Consider the following 20,255-nt stretch of genomic DNA (forward strand, 5'->3'; position numbering starts at 1 on the left):
GAAACATTCATTAAATAGGAATGAACATCCCGAGTGACTGATGTATGTTCACAACCCCTGCCGGCTGTTTATCAAATTAGTTTCTTGTTGGTTCAACCTGCCTCCCAGTGACCAGTATGCGTAAAGCTGGGGCCACAGGTGATCTGGACTACAGTGATACATATTTAATGCCATGTTGTATCCTTGTGCTTAGAGGTTCCCAGGACAATGCTAAATTTAGAAACTCTGAGCCAGTCCACCCCTGGAGATGTATCATTCTCCTTGATCTTTCTTTGAGAGATTAGAATTTAACCCATGAGAAGGAGTAGGTGCCGGGGGGGTGGTTCTGTTTGTCTGTTTAGGGATCTGTCAGCAGGTTATAGCCAAGAGTCGTGAGGGAAGATAAATGGGCTTTCCAAACAGAAAAAGATTGCGTTTCTCTATTATGTGTATATAGACTTGGATAATCCTTCGTAGGAAATATCTTTCTAATTCCCTCATTCTTCAATAGAATCCCTTCGGGCCATTCATCTCAGTACCTGAGGCTTGATTTGCACCCAAGCAAATGCAGGCACTGTTATCACCTTGGCGTTCATGGGAACAAATACCCTTATAAGGCTCTGCCCTGATTGTTTACAGGTGTCTGCAGTATCACTAAAACTGCTTGGAACAGACTGACCTTGACTTGAATCTGCAGAGCCCCCGGGCTGTGTCTCAGTCTATATATAGTCTCCTTACACAAAAGTTCAAGACCAAGTGCTGTAAACAAGTTGTAACAAGCAGCAAAACGAAAAAATAAACAGCCAGTATCTGCATCGTTAGTGATTTTTAGCAGCTGAATTTTCATTTGCTTTTTGTACAGCTGTTATGTGACTTGCCTTGTAATATCTGGGGGCCTGGTTTAAATATCTGTGCATTCGATGTGTTATGTTATGTAATATTTCAAAACTAATGTAACATTGCTGTTTATTGGCATGCGTATTGTATATGAATATGTATATACACGCTTGCAGGTGCACATATCCATTACATACATGTGTGCAAGGAGAACTTGGAAATCAAAGAAAGACGTTCAGGAGCTCTGGTGTGATTTTGAAGTCAAGGTCTCTGTCCGATGTTCAAAGTGTTTTTTGTTATTTTCCCTGTCTTTGTGCCTGTAATATATCATTCCTTACCTGTTTACAGTGCCTAGCGCACCCCCAAGGAAAGTGGAAGCAGAGGCCATCAACTCCACAGCAATCCGAGTGACGTGGAAAGCACCGCTGTCCAACAAACAGCACGGGCAGATCCGAGGGTACCAGGTGACTTACTCCCGACTGGAGAACAGCGAGCCACGAGGACAGCCACTCATCAAGGACGTCATGCTTCCAGAGGCACAGGTACCGCACAGCCGCAAACACATTACTCCACAATGCACAACTTCAAATACTCTACTGTATATCCCACACATCTTACCCTGTGTGCACAGTATATTGCAAATGTGTAGAAGATAGGCGTGCTATTATCATTACTACTGTATGTCATGATCGTGTTCGTTTTTGTGCTTTATATTATTCATTTGTTATATTTCTGCTAGTTATAAATGAATGCGTTTCCAAGTGTATTTCACTTCAGCAAAGTATGGTGCCTGCAGCAGCAGTAAGTATTTAATGTCTTTGTTACAGGTGATGTTCTAATTGGGGACTGTTTTTAATTTTATATGTAAATATTACAGTTGTGGCTTTTTGGATTTAAATGCCTTTGTGTTTAGCTTGTAAAAATGCACTGCCTTGTTATTCAGTTTATGCATTATGAATCCTTAACCCTCTTGTTATGTAAATACTAAATTGCCTGAAGAAAAAAAAAAGCATACCATAGCAGTATGGATGTAATCCTTATATAGATTCATATATTCATGTATATTTTAAAACCTCCTTTGTGTTACAATGTACTAATGTAGGAAACGCTTTTCAAGAATATGTACATTTACATACATACATACATACATACATACATGTTTAACAAAGTCTGTTCAATTATTTCCTCCTGTAGAGATTATTCCCTGTTATATATGGAATTCAATTTAAAAAGGTGAAAAAGTTATAGTAATTAGAGAAACACAATCTGTGGCGTCTGTTTAGTACAAAATGTTTTAAGATACAGCTTTATCAGCATGTATTTACAATAATGCTACCTGTCATTTTTGCTGTTATTTGCTTACTTAATTTTTTTTGCTGCGACATTCCATACAGCATTATTATTATTATTATTATTATTATTATTATTATTATTTTTATTATGATTGTTATTATTATTATTGTTATTTTTATCTAAAATGCAAGCATTATACATATTTTGCACAAACCTCCAGTTGCATTACAATTACTTTCTTTAGATTTTCAAAACATGTTTGCTTTTTTTTTTTTTTAATCAAAAAGTCTGTCCTACTGCTTAATTATTATTATTATTATTTATTTCTTAGCAGACGCCCTTATCCAGGGCGACTTACAATCGTAGGCAAAAACATTTCAAGCGTTACAATACAAGTAATACAATAAGAGCAAGAAATACAATAGCTTTTGTTCAAGTAAAGTACAAGTTTGACAAACCACAATTCAATAATACAGCAGGTAATAGTGATAGTTACATCAGGATATGATTAAATAGTGATAGTTACATCAGGATGTGATTAAATACAAAGTACTACAGGTTAAAAACTTGGCAGATTACAGTATTCTGAAGTACAGGATTAAATGCAGTAAAATAGGGGCTGATAAAAGCAAAATAAAGCACATTTACATGAAGGGTGTTATTGTCCCAGGATACAAACAGAGGAGTTCTACAGGTGCTCTTTGAAGAGGTGAGTCTTAAGGAGGTGCCGGAATGTGGTCAGGGACTGGGCAGTCCTGACATCTGTAGGAAGGTCATTCCACCACTGCGGAGCAAGGGTGGAGAAGGAGCGGGCTTTGGAGGCAGGGGAGCGTAGCGGTGGTAGAGCTAGTCTTCTAGTGCAGGCGGAGCGGAGAGGTCGAGTGGGGGTGTAGGGAGAGATGAGGGTCTGGAGGTAGCTGGGTGCAGACTGGTCAAGGCATCTGTAGGCTAGTACAAGAGTCTTGAACTGGATGCGAGCGGTGATCGGGAGCCAGTGGAGCGAGCGGAGTAGTGGAGTAGCGTGGGCGAAGCGAGGCAGAGAGAACACTAGGCGGGCAGCAGAGTTCTGGATGAGCTGGAGCGGACGGGTGGCGGACGCAGGGAGGCCAGCCAGGAGGGAGTTGCAGTAGTCTAGGCGGGAGAGTACCAGGGCCTGGACCAGGAGCTGGGTAGCATAGTTGGTGAGGAAGGGTCGGATTCTTCGGATGTTGCTCAGGAAGAATCGGCAAGTGCGTGCCAGAGTGGAGATGTGCTGGGAATAAGAGAGGCAGGGGTCCAGGGTGACTCCAAGGTTCTTAGCTGAGGAAGAGGGAGAGAGTGTGGTAGATTCCAGAGGAACAGAGATGGAGAGATCAGAGGAGGGGGAGGAGGAGGGAAAGAAAAGGAGGTCAGATTTAGAGAGGTTGAGTTTGAGGTGATGCGAGTGCATCCAGGAGGAAATAGCAGACAGACAGGTAGAGATACGGGAGGAGATGGTGGAGTCAGAGGTGGGGAAGGAGAGGAAAATCTGAGCATCATCAGCATAGAAATGGTATGAGAAACCATAGGATGCGATGAGGGGGCCCAGGGAGCGGGTGTAGAGAGAGAACAGGAGAGGACCCAAGACTGACCCTTAGGGAACTCCAGTTAAGAGAGGGTGAGGTGTGGAGGTTGCTCCACGCCAGGTTACCTGGTAAGTGCGGTTGGAGAGGTAGGAGGAGAACCAGGCCAGAGCAGTGCCAGAGATCCCAAGGTCAGCAAGAGATGATAGTAGAATAGAGTGATCAACAGTGTCAAAGGCAGCAGAGAGGTCGAGGAGAATTAGGACAGAGGAGAGAGAGGCAGCTCGGGCACATTTAAGTGAGTTGGTGACAGACAGGAGGGCGGTTTCAGTAGAGTGCCAGGTTAATGCGGTAAGCTGAGAAAAAGAGAATATTTCTTTACTTTAAAGGTGCCAGTAGCTGCATTCAGAGAATAAGTATTTCATGCCTACAAGTCCACTGCATTTAAATGTTGAAGGTGTCTTTCCATTGCTGTGCAAGCTGTTGCTTCACCATATGTATAAGCTTATTAGTTTGAGGGGAGGGGAGGGGGAGGGGGGGGGGGGGGGGGGGGGGGCGACTGCTGTGGATAACGAAAATCAATTGGGAACAAGACTTGTCTGAAATGCTTTTAGTTGTAAATACAATAGAGTTGCAGTGATTTCATTGATTTATGTGTCGGCCCAGGCAGGAATCAGTTATACAGTCACGTTACTTAGCGGCACATTTTTACAACTGCTTTCTTCTTCACTTTTTCACAATGTCTAAATGTTTTTTATATGCCCTGCAAAACTAACACAAATTGCAGTAGATGTTTTATTAGATGAAAATTTTACATGTCATCCAACTTAGAATAAAGAACCAACAGCATCTGGTTCAGCAGCACCAGCACCGCTGATTGAGTTAAACTCAGAAATGCATTTGCAGACTCGAGCTCAGGATGAAGCAGTTTATATAGCTGTAAATGTACAATCCACAAGATCTGCTGCTAAATACTTAGGTATTGAACTGTGGCTCTATAGTGGCAGTACTGGGTGTGCACTGCGGGGGTCTGAGCAGTCATGATCTTGCGCTGTGTGCATATTCCAGCGAGAAGACATTTATCACAGTGATAGCCGGTTCATGTGTATGGTTAATATATTTTTTGCAGTTAGTCCAGAAACCTGTTCACAGGGTGCCCCTCCAATACACACTGCAACCTTCATTTCTCTAATTTTCAGCTTTATTTATCGTTTCTAGACACTTGGTTCTGCTTTGCTTTCTCTGTTTGCAATTCCTGTTCACTCTTCAAAAAGGTCATGTCTTGAAAAAACATTTTCCACCTCATTCAGAAACTAATCATAATCATTTCTTCAATCGGTCGACCTCAAAATGCAGCACAGTGACAGTGTTAGAGGTCTTATCTAAGTGAGAGATTGTTTTAATGGATAAACAGTAGTCTCTTTTAATAGTAATGTGGTGTACAGTAGCCATATTAAAATAAAATGCCACAGCAAGTGTGTAAGAAAATTGTTATGCTATATGTATAATACGATGCAAACTATAGAGCCTTAAATTAAAGTATACGGTATATAATTTCCTGTTCAGAGCACTTCACAATGGAATCACTTTTGACACCTTTTGATCTTTTTCAAGAAACCATTTGCAATTACAATGGAACCCTCCCTGATCAGATTAGAGATTCCTGTCTGAACATTTTAAATTGTTCTTTGCAAATAAAAAACAGGAACAAAAAGTTCTGTATTTCAAGTGAGCATTTCACTGAAACAAACTTGGCATTTAACAGTGAGTACGACAGAAGTACTGGCTCTGAGACTGTGGTCATATTGCTAAGTTTCGATGCAGCAGATATAGTTACATGTAAAGAATATATGCAGTTTATAGGGGTGTTGTATCTCTAAATTGAACAGTAATAACTACTGAGAAATGCCTGCCTGTATCTTGTGTCTGTTAGTTGTTTTTTTAGATTCCCCTCAGTTTGTATTATATTGTGATTTAGACAGCACAGCCTCATGGCAGCTCTTCCCCTGTGTAACAGGACCTCACACTGACTGACAGGTGCTGTGTAATCAGGAGTTGCTTCTCTGGTGGGATCTGATAGATGGCAGTTATCTGGGAGAACTTCTCCATGCAGGCCTGCTTTGGCGGGTGTTACTGAGAATGGATCTCACAGCTCTGGCTGAGAGATTGTTTACCTTCCTCCTCTTCCTCCTCTCTCCACGTCCACTGCAAGGTAAACCTGGTGCATAGGGGCGAGGTGGGAGCAGCCAGATTGGCTCATCTGGCTTGAGTGTCAGATGGATTTCAGCAAACAGGAGACAAGCAGACCTTCTGTTTTAAGAAAATATTGCTTCGAAATAAGCTGGCCTGTCTTGTTACTAGCTGGGGCCCTACTGGTTTTTCATGTCCAAAGCTTATTGTAAACGACATCCACAGGGTGTGAGAGTTTCCATCCAGGGTAGCTCACCTGAGAACCGTAATGCAGGGATATCGCCTTAGCTTTTCTGTTTAGGGACACTGTCAGTGGAAGTAAATTAGAGTTTGAAAGCTGTGTTGTTAGCCTGCCTGGCTTTGTGCTGATGGCCACATAACAGAACCAGGGAAACGAATCAAGCTTGCACTGTGCCATGCTTTTACCCTTAAACACTTTTGTTGCTGTAAATAAATGAATACAATAGCGGAACTTGACAGATTGTGGCAGAGCCACAAACAGATGTTCCAATTTCCTGGTTTTTGCACATCAGCGATGGGGGTAATTGAAATCAATTTTCTAAAGGCTGAAGATTTGAGTTTTTAACATCCATTCCACTGTTGCTATAACCATATTAACCTTATAGTCTGGGGCCCAAAACAAAAAAGAGGCAAAGTGATGTCACTTGTATGATGGTGCCAACATTAATGACACGGCAAGCAGCCCATGATACAGTTTTACAATTAGTTGAATGTGGGTGCAAGAAATCTGAGTGCAAAAGTAACTGCCGTTGCACTAGGAACAGACTAGCCTGCACTGGAGCCTGTGAATGGGGGGGGGGGGGGGGGAGTTAGAATCTTGACTTGGGCCCCAGACTATTATGCTGCTTCTTAGAACTCTGCTGTAAAAAGCTACAGCTCTCTGTCTGTGTCCAGATGAATATGCCCTGCAGTAGTGATCTGGTTGAAATACAGTAGGTCATGTTCATGGTCAGCCTTTTCAGAATTCTGGGTCAGTGCCCAAGCAGTTCATTGAGAGTTAAGCAGCATTTTTAATCATGGCAGCACTAGTATTAATAGGTAAATAAGGCTTTGTATGTGTATATTCACCTTTTTAAACAGGTTTCATTACTATACTGTAAGACATTGACGTTCACAAATAAAAAAAAAAACAACATTCTATATGTGCATGATTTTAGCTAGAATAAAATATTCTAGTCAGTAAATATGAATAAGCATTTTTATAACTGGGGTGTCTTCATAACCCTTGTACAATGTTGATGTAGAACCCAACCCCAATTTTGTTATTTATTATTTTTTTTTAATGAATTTTCTATGCCTGTTTTGTTGTCCTGTGTACATATTTTGTATGCGGAATGAAGAAGTGAAAGACTGAAGCACTGCTTCTGCCACTGAGGGTGACAAACTGAGATGCTGCATGTTATAGCTCACACTGTGGTATGTGTGTTTAATGTATAGAAGGTGATGATGGCCCAGACAGGTTTATATTTGTACACAGACCCACGTTACCTACATATCCACAGCTCCACACTTGGCGGCTGTACTACCTTTTCAGTTTTGTTTCTTCATAACATTGCTGTTCTCCGTAAACATGTGTGACGTTTGGATACAGTCCATCACAATTGATTACATCCTGGGTTATAGTCACTTTGTTTTCCTCAACAAAATACATTAATCCACTTCACATCGTTATTAAACGTCTACTCCAAGATGAAAAATCTGTAGTCCTTCTAGGGAAGGTGTCTGTTTTTTCTCATTCTAAAACAGAGACATTAGTAAAGAAAATGTGACATTAGAAATTATTGCAGCTGAGCCAATGAATAGGTTTGCCGGTTAATTCATTATAAACTGCTTGGTAAGCCAGTGAATAATAAACATGTGGCAAATTCGTGTATTGCCTGATAGATAAATACAGGTGAAGCATAATAAACAATTGGATAGCAAAACCAAACCTCAGTCCTGCGACCCCTCCTCACTTATTACACCAGCCAGAGTGTTCTTTGTTACACTTTTTTTTAACAGAAGAAAGATGCCTGCTTGTACTTGTTTTATTTTAAGTAGGTCCCCAAAGCCAATGACCAGCATACAAATGCTCAGCAGCCCTTCAGCTAATCCTGAATTGCCAGCTTTGTACCTTAGGTGTGTGTGCCTGATAGCTTTAATATATCAAGCCTACACACAAAATCGAATTTCCATTGCTGTTATTTACAAGAAACAGCAGTTCCTGTCTAAGTTTAAAAAATTTAAAAAAGTACACACACACACGGTGTATAGAGAAAAACAGAACATGAACAATATGATTCAGAACAGGGGGAGGGAGCGGGGGTTAAATCCAGAGACTCAATGCTGAATAAGCAAAATGAATAACCTCTGGAGGTGAAATTTCATCTCAAGTCAGTGACAGACACATAACGGGAGCTCCAGGAGACCTAAATCACCAGGACTGCAAACCGCTTCTGCAGGAACCAGGGGGATTGATGTGAAAGGAGAGCTGCCTTTCTGTTGTGCACTAGTATGTTGAGTATGAAATAAAATGTCATAAAAACACTATTGGCAAAGGAAATAAATCAGATTAGTAACTACAGACTTTGCAGCACACTTGAAAGGTAGGCAGAGATCATACGTTATTAGGTTTGTTTTTTTAATGTAAAATGATATGTTGAACTGGGGGAACATTGCTTCTTTCCTCTTGTCCGATTTTCACTCAGAAACACTACAGGTAGCAAATGAAACTGCTCCGCTGAACAGATTGTATTCTCTGCACATCTGTGAAAGGGATGTTAACCTTTAGACTGCCTGCATTTTCCATAGCTTTACTTGTGTGCGCTTTTAAAAACCTCTGTTTATGAAGAGAGAAAATAAATACTATTTACACAAAAATAAGTGTGCCCTAATTGCTCTGTTGAGTAGAGGTTTGCTTCACAATGGGCACTCCTCCAGCTTCAAGAAAGTTTATTTTTAGTCATTTTTTTTCATGCTGCCTGTTACCAAAGGACCTAGCTGTAAATTAGCTCTGGTGTCTTGTGTGAACCAGTTCTTAATAAAATATTTGAAATATGTATTGAAATTAAAATGGGTTTATCAGAATCAAATGGGTATATCTGTGGGTAGTAGTGGCTTGTAAAACATTAAGTACACCTGAGTTATTTACATGTTTATAAAATATGCATTGAGTAGAATGTTACATTTATAATAAGGCAGTATTTTTTTCTTTCCTTTTGCTGTCCTAACTTTTTTTCCTTGTTCTGGTTTGAGTGTTTGTTAAACTGATAGCAAGGCAGTGCATCTTTCACCAGACGGGGGAGGGATTACAGAGAGCTGTGTATTTTGGTTGCCATGTCTCCCTGTGGAGTACGCTGCTGTATACAGTCCTCTGGATTAGCTTCTGAAAGCAAGCTCAATAGAGAAAGTCCATGGTGCCCTTACTGTGGAGAGCACAGCCCATTGAAAAAGGAGAAGAAAGCTGTTTTTGTAATATATACTGTAGGGACACATTGTCTTCACTTGGAGGTAAGTTCTCGATCTGAACCAAGATCATGTTTTGCAAATGTCCTGTACACTACTAGGATTCAACTTGGACTCTGAGTCCAGTTCAGTGTTCGAAGGGCGAGCCCACTTTGCACCATGGGCTCATGTACTGGCATTGCTGGTGGAACTTACTAAATATAGCGAAGTGCAACAGTTGGCACCACAAAGGAAAAGCTAGCAATGCATCTACAGTACCATCTTCTCCCATCAGATGGCACTGTCATGATTATCTGTTACACTGGACTGTAGTGCACATTTGTGGGAATTAAAATGAAGGAACGGAAACACACAAAATTCTAATTATACAATAAAATTGTTTTTTGAATAACTTTTCTTATTTTAACCCATTTCTCTCCATTACAGCCCATTAATGTTCCCCCCCCCTAACAGATACACTAATAACATAGTCCTGTTAACACTACCTGCTGTAAATCCTGTCTTACAGCTGTTCCCTTTAAAAAAAAAAAAAAAAAAAACATTCTTTTTTTTTTTGTGCCCTTTTTCCATCTGTCTTGTCCCATCAGTGGAAAGTTGAGGAGCCTGCGGACTATGTGAGTAACAGAAGTGTGTGCCAATGGGTTCTTTAACCAGCACGGGCCTCTGGGAGTACTGTATAACACTGCCTGCCCCTCTCTGCCTGTATCTGTGCTTGGCGAGAGACTAATACTCTCCTTGTTAATACACTGCAGAGTTCTGTGCCCTGGCAATTGTATGCAGAACTGTCTATTAATACTAGGAACAAGCAGCTTGTGAAACAGCATGAAAAAAACATTTTTAACAGTATTTTTGTTGTGCCCTTCAATCTGCCCTTATGCTAGGGACCCCTGCTCAAGCATGGTCTGCTCCTACTACCACCCTCCTTCCCCGATTTGTGAGGCTCTGCACCAAAGCAGTCTGTTCCATTTTTTTACACAATTATACAGTTCCCCTTCCTCTTCTCTGTAGACAACTGTATTCTCCACCTTTATTCTAAAGGTCTGTTAACATAAATCTTTCTCTGATCTCAAAGCCTGTTAATACTTTCATATACATTGCCTCCGGTTGGTGGCTGTCAGTTCTAAATCTGTCTCCGCTACAAGGATATTATCCATTCAACCCTCGTTAGAAAGTTATGCTGTAGATTTGTCTCTTAATATTAAGCTACTACTGTATACACTCAGCACATTGCATAATATTAATAATATTACTTTAGTGTCATCAATGATAAGAATTGAATCAATTCCCATGATACAAACTGCTTGGCTCCCAGGACAGTGTGGTGTTTAAGGGCTGAGCGCACATTGCAGAACTTGGGTATGCTCTAGCAGAACTGCATGCTGCAGTGTCTTCATCAGCTGCCTTTATGAACATGAAAACATTCCTTTGATAAAAGGGAAAGAAAAAATCTTGCAGTGAGCAAGAAGGAGCTGGCAGTGTTTTACAGGCTGAGTTCTTGCTCCCCCCTCCCCTCTCTCTCTGTGGTATGTGGTTGCGTGAGAATCGGATTTGCTTGTGGGCTTGCACAGTTGTGGAAGTTGATCCTCTGTTTGTTTTGATCACAAAGGTTAAAGTTGTGGTTTTACATGCATATAATTTCTTCCACCATCCCCCCTACACATAAACCCACCCACCCAATAGAAAAGTTGGTAGCATGCTCCTGTTACTTGTTGGTACAGAACTGCTGACTCCAAAGAATGCTCTGTGCTTACCGCTACTTGCTGAACCAATTGTTTCGCTGGCTGCACGTTAAACCTGCAAGGCTGGCTGGCTTGCCTCTGATGGATGCGCCTCCTCGGCACTCTCAGATAGAGATCAGCCAGCTATCCCTGCCAGGTTGCGAGGAAAAGTGGGACCCTTTTGTCTCAGGCATGCAGGGAGCTGTGTGTGTTTGCCTGTCTGTGTACTACAAATATTTTGAAGTGTGCTTGCAAGTGGAACAAAGCGTTGCGTTTGGGGATGTGTGCATCTTTTGCTTTCTCTCGAATGGTGTGAGTGTGTGTGCGTGCACCAATGACAAAAGCCCTTCATGAGCATTACTGGGTGAAACCTGTTTCTGCAACCACATTAAAACACCAAACGCTTAAGAATAAAAGTGCTGAAACTACACAGACCAATTTAGCAGCATCCCTTGCTAAATCATAAACTCGCGTATCAAGCTGGTATATACTTGTCCTTCACAGTACCTTCTGTCATCAAAAGTTTACATACCCTCTATTTGCAACAATGTTATTTACCAATGTATTAAGTGTTATAAATATTGTTTGATACACTATACTGACACGGCAATGATATCTCTTGTGAGTGTGTTGAGCACTCATTCGTCTTACCAAGTGGTAGTTACAAATGTGTTAACCAAGTTAAGGCAAAGGGTACCAATATTTGTGAATTAACTCCATTGACTTTCATAGAGTTGGAGTCATAAATATTGGTACCCTGTGCCTTAACTGGCTCTGAAGATTTACAATCATCCTCCACCAACGGCAACACCAATCAAACGAACAAGACAAATAATCTTCGACTTTGACAGCTACTGAAAAATAAAATAAAAATCATACTCCATTGAAACACCTTTACCTTAAAAAATGTTATTTTTTACAGTTCATTATCTACCCAGTTTAATTCACCATTCCCGAATTATCAAAAAGAAAATTATATGTAAGATTCTTTAATATTGACTTAATTTACGTTATTATTATTCATTAAATTCACATCTTAACACTGGATTATTGTCTTTTTTTTATCACAGATAATATCCATGTATTATAAAAAAATATATATATATATATATAGATGGGCTTCAGTGAGTTACAGGAAAATAATTCTAATGGTCTTGTAGTTTATAACGTCACATAAACCCTAGACGGAATTATTTTCCTGTAACTCACTGAAGCCAATCCATTTCTCTCTCTCTCTCTCTCTCTCTCTCTCTCTCTCTCTCTCTCTCTCTCTCTCTCTCTCTCTCTCTCTCTCTCTCTCTCATATATATATATATATATATATATATATATATATATATATATATATATATATATATATATATATATATATATATATATACACATATATATACACACACAGTATATATGTGTGCCCATCCATTATTCTCTCTCTCTCTCTCTCTCTCTCATATTTTTATTTTTTATTATTGGTCATGGAAATGCGCAATTCATCTGTGGAATTTTTAATGGTCTGTGACTGCAGTTGGTACAAATCCAGACACCATTTTTTTTCTCAATTTTAACTCCTTTTTCGACCACAGATTCTTTGTCTGCTTGAGTTCTTGGTACTAACAAGTCTCTGAAATACTTTTATCGAGTTCCATATCTTGAATTAAGACTCCCAATGTAACGAGTTCTCTGCAATGAATTTTCCAGCTTCAAGATGTCTGGAATTAATTTATTAGCTGTGAAGAATTATTGCTACCTCTACATTTCGCTCCAGAAAAAGCAGGCTATGTAGAATACCAATGCATTAGCATAATCCCTAACCAAATAATTAATAAAATTAAGCATTATCTATGCAAACAGGCAAAAAATGTAAATATTCAGTGAGTGTTCCTCAGGTTTTTTTTGTTTTGTTTTTTGCTGAAAGTTACAACCTCCGAGGGTTGATGAATCTGCATTGCTCAAGGCAATAGTGTGCATTCCTTTAACAAACCTAAGTGCTGTACAATGGAAATCCCTCCAGACGTTATTCTCGGTGTAGTTTCAGGGTGGTTCGGCGTGTTTTGTTGTCAAATTCCCCCCTCTTCCACCCTCTATCCATCAGCACTTTCATTCTCAGTGAAAATAGATCTATATTATAGACTTCCAGTACTTTAAGAATGTGATTATGTAATGCTTGTGTGTGTTATGGGTTCACAGTGTGTGTGGGAATGCATGTGAAAATGTATGTCTGCTTGCTTTATTCTGTGTGTGTGTGTTTGCTTGATAGCGCACATTAGCATTTGGTTGCTGGGAGTCTTTGTCTGTGTGCGTGCCTGAGATTCCATTCTTTTTTTCTTTTTTTTCTTCAACTAAACCCTGTAATTAACTTGAAAAGATTAAAAGAGGGAGCTCAGAAACAAACCTGTTTTGATATTTCTCCATTTTAATGAGGCAGACAATTCGTTGTATCCCACAGGATGTTATTAAAAATGCATGTCCACATCTGAACCCATAACCACTTTGATCAGGGTGTTTTAACGTCGCATTTTCTCCTTTAATTAAACAGTTTGGTTGCTGTTGTGTCTTATTTTATTTTTTGTTAAACACGTTAATGGTTGTTTGTTTTTTTGTAACATTACCATATATGTCTGTGTAGTAGTTTTGCTATCCAAATGATTAGATCATTGACTCTCAGCAGCTTATTAGGAAATTGCCCAACATGATTTGAGAGTGTGTCGTGCTTTATCAATTGTCAATGGCAGAACCAACCACCTATATCACATCTTTTGAGTGATATAGGTGGTGTTGGCTGGTTGGAAAGTGGGGGCTTACAAGAACCTTGACTGTCACTTAGAGCTTTCTCACAGTCTCTTTTGACCTCCAAGCAGTGCAACTGTATGTCAGACTTGGAGACATACAGACAGACACTTACAGCTGAAACATTGACATATATGGTATGTTTTTCAGTGCTTGCCGGTGAATGAGTGCCTTGCTAGCACAGTTTAAATGTTTCTCCAGTAAAACCATTCAAAATTTGATTGTGGTGAAATCCATTTACACCCTCCTTCTAAAAAGCTTGGAAATGAAACAGTAAAACGTTTTGATGGTTTTAATGTCGGGGGCATGTTTAAAAGGTGTTCCTTTTTATTTGTGTATGCTTGGATGGCTGATTTCAGAGGTGCAGTGTTGCTGTGGGGGTGAGCGTGAGACATGCTGCCCTTTCAAGTGACCTGTATAAACTACTCTTGTTTGTAGGAGGCTGTTATAACGGGACTCCTCTCTGAAACCACATACTCAATTACGATAGCTGCGTACACCACAAAAGGGGATGGGGCTCGAAGCAAAGCCAAGGTGATCTCCACCATGGGAGCTGGTAAGTACATAGTCTGTAATTCAGTTCTTCATCCCTGAGATTGATTCATTTTACTTACCAAGTTTACCTTTCAACCAAGGCCTTAAGGCATCATTTTACCATTATGAGTTAAATCATTAAAAAATAAGCCAGCGAAATTGAGACGAGTGTTAACCCTCAGCATTATGTGGTATAAAACAGTGGCAGAGAAATAGCTGATGTAGCCAGTGCGACTCCACAGGGGCCCAAGCAATTCGAGGGCCCCAGAGGGTCAGAAAGTTTGGGAAAAATATTTTACAGTCATAATATCCTTCACATTTTATATTTGCTGATTTTACAACCTTCGTATTCATATCATTGTAGTTACCGGTGCCAGTAATAATGTTTTTTTTATCCTCCCTCGTTTTAACAGGTGCCGCTATTCACTTAATTAGGTTTTTAAATTGATTGAATTAAAATTAGCTTCCTTGGTTTTTTGTTTTTTTTTGGTCTTTGCATGGAGGCTAGTACTGGGAACTGTTTTATGTTTCATCATCAGCAGAGTTTTCAAACTCCAGGACCACTTGTGCTTTATCACTGTCTTAATGGAAGGTTATGGGGTACTGTTCCGTACAGTGTTTTGTAGTTAGTCTGTGTGCACAATTAATCCTGTAGTTTAGGTGGTAGCTGTTAACGGGTGCTGTTGGATACTAAAATAAACTACAGTAAATTAACATACCTGTATCCACAAATTTCTGCACAGAATGCTTCACCTTTTGTGTGAATGCTATACTGATTTGTGCGATCGTGGAATCCTGGAGCGACTGGTAATTTTATTTGTTAGCTTGTAATTAAAAATAGTGTAGTGTTTGATGTGAAGATTCATGCAAAATGTGATTCAAGTTGGTGTGTAAAGGGTTACCTTCTCTTTCAGTTCCAGGGAAGCCCACCATGATGATCAGCCCCACCATGTTGAATACAGCCCTGATCCAGTGGCAGCCCCCCAAGGACATGGTGGGTGAGCTGATCGGGTACCAGCTTCAGTATAAGCGGGTGGAGGAGGAAACTTACCACGTTGTCGATTTAAAAAAGAACGACGACCACTACACTGTCACAGGACTACACAAGGGGGCCACCTACATCTTCAGGCTGTCTGCGAAGAACCGAGCAGGTAACGGCGAGCAGTACGTCAAGGAGATCACCACCACAGAGGACACTCCCAGTGGCTTCCCCCAGAACCTGCGGGTAGTGAGCCTCACTACCTCCACCACGGAGCTGGCCTGGGAACCCCCGCTGCTGGCAGAAAGGAACGGCAAGATCGTGCAGTACACCGTGGTCTACCGGGACATCAACAGCCTGCAGAACCACACCAACGTCACATTTGAAACACACATCGTCCTCAGCAACCTCCAGCCTGATACCACTTATGATATCCGAGTCCGCTCCTTTACAAGCAAGGGGCCCGGACCAATCAGCCCCAGCATCCAGAGCAGGACTATGCCTGTGGAGCAAGGTGAGTGACCGGCAGCACACAACATGTTTCCATATGCTTGTTTAAAAGCACATCAGCACAGCACTTGGGGAATTGAAATATTGATGTTACTTTGTAGTTGTATGTGTCGCATACTGTGGTTATTGATTTGGAGTCCCATGCATAATAGAGAAATTTATATATATATATATATATATATAAAATCAACTACGGTGCAATCTGATTCAAGCATTCAAAATTCTAAAAGGTACTGACAATGTCGACCCAGGGGACTTTTTCGACCTAAAAAAAGAAAAAAGGACCAGGGGTCACAAATGGAGATTAGATAAAGGGGCATTCAGAACAGAAAATAGGAGGCACTTTTTTACACAGAGAATTGTGGGAGTCTGAAAAACAAATCCCCAGTAATGTTGGGATCCTTCAAGAAGCTGCTTGATGAGATTCTGGGATCAATAAGCTACTAACAACCAAACGAGCAAGATGGGCCGAATGGCCTCCTCTCGTTTGTGAACTTTCTTATGTTCTTATATGTACTGTATTTATTCGTAAACCAGCGGTTCCCCAAAGATTGCTGGTAAGGTTTACAACGAACCTAACCCCCACTGATCTGCAAGGCTGACAATAGGAACTAAAATCTCCAAGCTGGGCTTGCTTCTCGGCTCTCTGCTGTAACCGCTATGACCAACTAGAAAATTACCTGATGTTATTTTGGGTTTTATAGCTGTTCTTTACTGCAAAATACGTACAGCTGTCGGCTCATTAAAAGATAAAGAGGCAATTAAACCTATGATTGTATTCCTGTAGTGTTTGCCAAGAGCTTCCGAGTGAAGGCAGTGATGAAAACATCAGTATTATTGACTTGGGAAGTGCCTGAATCCTACAAATCTCAAGTGCCTTTCAAGGTAAGTGTTCCTTTTGGAGAATTACAAAGTCATTGGGGGAGTGAAGAGGAGGAAGGGATCCGATATCACAGACTGTGTGTGTCACTGTTCATGTTGTGTTCCTCAGATTCTGTATAATGGACAGAGTGTGGAGGTGCAGGGGAACCTGAAGCGCAAGATGATCACAAAGCTGCAGCCCGACACAGAGTACTCCTTTGCTTTGATGAGCCGTGGGAACAATGCCGGAGGTCTCCAGCAGGTGGTGTCGATTCGAACAGCTCCCGACGTGCTTAAGACCAAGCCGGTTCTGTTCAGCAAAAATGAGGAGGGGGATGGCAAGCTCACCATTAACCTGCCTAAAGTCCAGACTGAAGCGCCTGTCAGGTTAGTGACTACTGTACTGCCTTCCAGGCTGCACAGAACCTACAGTAGAAGGGCCAGCAGTAATAAGGGATCTCGAACAAATGCCGATTTCTGTAAACCGCGCAGAACAAGAGGATCTCCTTTTATATCAGATCTGTGAATACTGTACTATCAGGTCTCAATGTCTTGCATCATATTAACCAAAATCGAACAACACTCAAATTTAAATATAAAGGAGATTTTAAACATGTTGTAAGCAACTGGATTTGGGAAGTTAGTGGAATTTTCAGTCGAAATCAATGTAATAATAATAAGAATAATAATAATCCTAATAAGACTCTTCAGACTAATCCAGCAACGTGCTGCTGATTGTGATCAATCTCTCTCTCTCTCTCTCTCTCTCTCTCTCTCTCTCTCTCTCTCTCTCTCTCCCTCTCTCTCTCCTGGTGATTTGCACATTGTAATATAGTTTAATATGTATATTGTAACGTCTCAGGTTTGTTTTCGCCCTTTTACACAGCAGACGCAGTCACAGAACTTGCAGTTGAGCACTGTTGCGCACTTTTATTATTTCCAATAAATAAAATAAAAACAAAACAAACACCTAACTCCCACTCGGAGTACTTACTAAACCTTTTTGTTTCTTACCTTGTATGATGAACTCCACACACAGATTGATTTCCCAGTCTCCATGTCGCTTGGGTCAGGAGAAAAGCCGATATCTTTCCCAGAGATCCTTTATATAATCCTTTTTTGGTGCCAAGTAATGTCCCTCCTATAAAGCCTCCCCTTCCTGGAGTATCTATGTCCAAATTTCTCCTGTGTATGCTTGGGTTAGGACTCGGTATAGTTTATGGCTCGGTATAGTTTATCTTGTTTGTCGTATATTGGAAGTGAAGGACTACGCTGCCTTCACTTGCAATATGTGCGTCAACAATTACCAAATCCACGCAGCCAAATGTCTGGGGCTCATACAACACTGCAAACACGTAAGGCCCCCTAGGAAACGTATCCTTCCAAAATGGAACCTCAGTCTAATACTGAATAAACTCATGGGGCCACCGTTTGAACCCATGGCAACATGCGACCAAAAATTCCTCACATGGAAAACGGCATTCTTGGTAGCAGTAAACATCAGCAAGAAGGATAGGTGAAATACAGGCACTGGTCATTGATGCACCCTATTTCAAGATCTTCAGGGACAGGATTGTCTGCAGACCTAATCCTCAGTTTCTGCCAAAAGTGGCGACACAGTTCCATCTAGATGATCCTAACTCTTCCTGTTTTTTTTCCCCAAACCGCATAAATCAAAATCAGAGGCCAGACAGCACTTAATTGATGTCAGAAGAGCATCTGAGCACTTTCTACATTCATAGAACCATCAACAAAAGACCATCAGGACAGCTCTTTGTAGCTTTCAATTCACAAAATCAAGGTAAACCCGTCTCCAAACAGACAATCTCCAGGTGGATTACATCTTGCATCGAGTTTTGTTATGACCTGGACAAGAAACCGGTTCCAGGACCGGTAAAAGCGCACTCAGTGAGAGGAGTAGCTACTACATGGGCACATTTAAAATCTGTCCCATTTCAAGACGTGCAATGCGGCCACATGGCCCTCCTCAGACCTTTACAAAACACTGCAACTTAGATGTGTCTTCTTCTCAGCCAACTTTTGCTCACTCCATATTATCTGTGGCTTTGGGCACTACTATCTAACCTACTACCCTTTTTCTACTTTCTATGGTAAGGTTCACTCTGTGTGTGGAGTTCATCATACAAGGTAAGAAGACAAAGATTACCTGTAATATGGTTTCTTTGTAGAATGATGAACTCCACACACTTATATCCCACCCTCCTTCCCCCTTTTCTTGGTTTCGCTTTGGGTAGTTGGTTTAGAAATTTGGACATAGATACTCCAGGCGGGGGAGGCTTTATAGAGGAGGGACATTACTTGGTGCCAAAAAATTATTATATAAAGGATCTCTGGGAAAGAGATTGGCTTTTCTCCTGACCCAAGCAACATGGAGACTGGGAGTTCACGCTGTGTGTGGAGTTCATCATTCTACGAAGAAACCATATTTCAGGTAATCTGCATCGTCTTCCCTAACTGAACACTGAATGTCTAAGCTGTTTAACAGTCCAAAACACTTTTCCACAGCCTCTCTCTTCTCTCAGACTAGAACAAACTCTAATTCTGATCTCCTATATACCTGCCTGCTAGTCACAGGCAGGTGATAAGCATTACAGATTGGAGCCAGGTGATTCTTATCCTGGCTCCCTCATGTGGCATTCTGGGGGATGTAGTCTTTTTGCCCCTCCTGGACTACATTTTTTTTCTCTTCCTCCCCCCAGTCTGTCACAATATATCATTAAATATATAAAGTATTAATGTAAATTTCCCAAATGATAGAATGTTGTTATTAATCGGGAGATAATTAGAAACTAATTAAAGGCCAGTGGCAATGCAAAAGATTTGAAAGGCCTGCCAGATGGAGATAATGCATCCAGCTATTTCCTTATCCACAGGTGGTATTATATTGTGGTGCTGCCTGTCACACAAGCAACCTCTAGAAAATGGGAGAACCCAGATGAATTGGAACTGGATAATGTAAGACTTTCTATTCATACCAACTTACAATGGAATGCTCTGGCTATGTCTTTTAGCAATGAGTGTACAGTAGCTGCTCTGCATGGGTGTTTTTCATTCGTCCTTACAATCTGAACTTCAGTAGCAAAATAATGTACAGCAGCTGACATTTCCTTCACTACTTGAGCCAGTTGCACTTTGATTCATACCACTCTGGTGTGGGTTTTTGCAGCTGCTGGAGGCAAGTGAGAACCCGCGGCGACATAGCCGTCAGACAGAGGTGCTGAAGCCTTACATTGCTGCTAAACTGGACTCTCTTCCGGACACCTTCACGCTGGGAGATGAGAAGTACTACAACGGCTTCTACAACAAGCTCCTGCCCGGGGAACAGAAGTACCTGTGCTTCGTTCTGGCAGCCTTGGAGGATAAAAATACAGTGAGTGTGATCCATATGCTTACCTAATCATCAGAGTAGCTTACACATACCTCCCTCCATTCGAATGCACATATTAAACCCGCTTGCATTCAACCCTACGTATAATCATTCCTTCAGAGGCATACTGTGGAGGTACTCGTAGACATTTTTGTTTTTTTACACACAAAAGC

At 40.9% G+C, this 20,255-nt stretch overlaps 1 protein-coding gene across 11 annotated transcripts in view; it reads left to right on the plus strand.

The window, feature by feature from the left end:
• Positions 1 to 20,255, plus strand: part of LOC117408471 (receptor-type tyrosine-protein phosphatase F-like) — a 169,019-nt gene that overhangs the window by 121,870 nt on the left and 26,894 nt on the right. For 6 of the 11 annotated variants that reach the window (XM_059031591.1, XM_059031592.1, XM_059031593.1 and 3 more), the window contains 7 exons: positions 1,165 to 1,358; positions 14,249 to 14,366; positions 15,259 to 15,837; positions 16,621 to 16,718; positions 16,825 to 17,081; positions 19,589 to 19,670; positions 19,882 to 20,085. In XM_059031591.1, coding sequence (XP_058887574.1) covers positions 1,165 to 1,358; positions 14,249 to 14,366; positions 15,259 to 15,837; positions 16,621 to 16,718; positions 16,825 to 17,081; positions 19,589 to 19,670; positions 19,882 to 20,085 — 1,532 coding nt within the window. Of the gene's footprint in view, positions 1 to 1,164; positions 1,359 to 9,892; positions 9,920 to 14,248; positions 14,367 to 15,258; positions 15,838 to 16,620; positions 16,719 to 16,824; positions 17,082 to 19,588; positions 19,671 to 19,881; positions 20,086 to 20,255 lie in introns of all 11 variants that reach the window. The other 5 variants (XM_034013498.3, XM_059031590.1, XM_034013593.3 and 2 more) reach the window with 1 other exon arrangement.

This window comes from Acipenser ruthenus, chromosome 10 (assembly GCF_902713425.1).
Source record: "Acipenser ruthenus chromosome 10, fAciRut3.2 maternal haplotype, whole genome shotgun sequence".
Lineage (NCBI taxonomy): Eukaryota > Metazoa > Chordata > Actinopteri > Acipenseriformes > Acipenseridae > Acipenser > Acipenser ruthenus.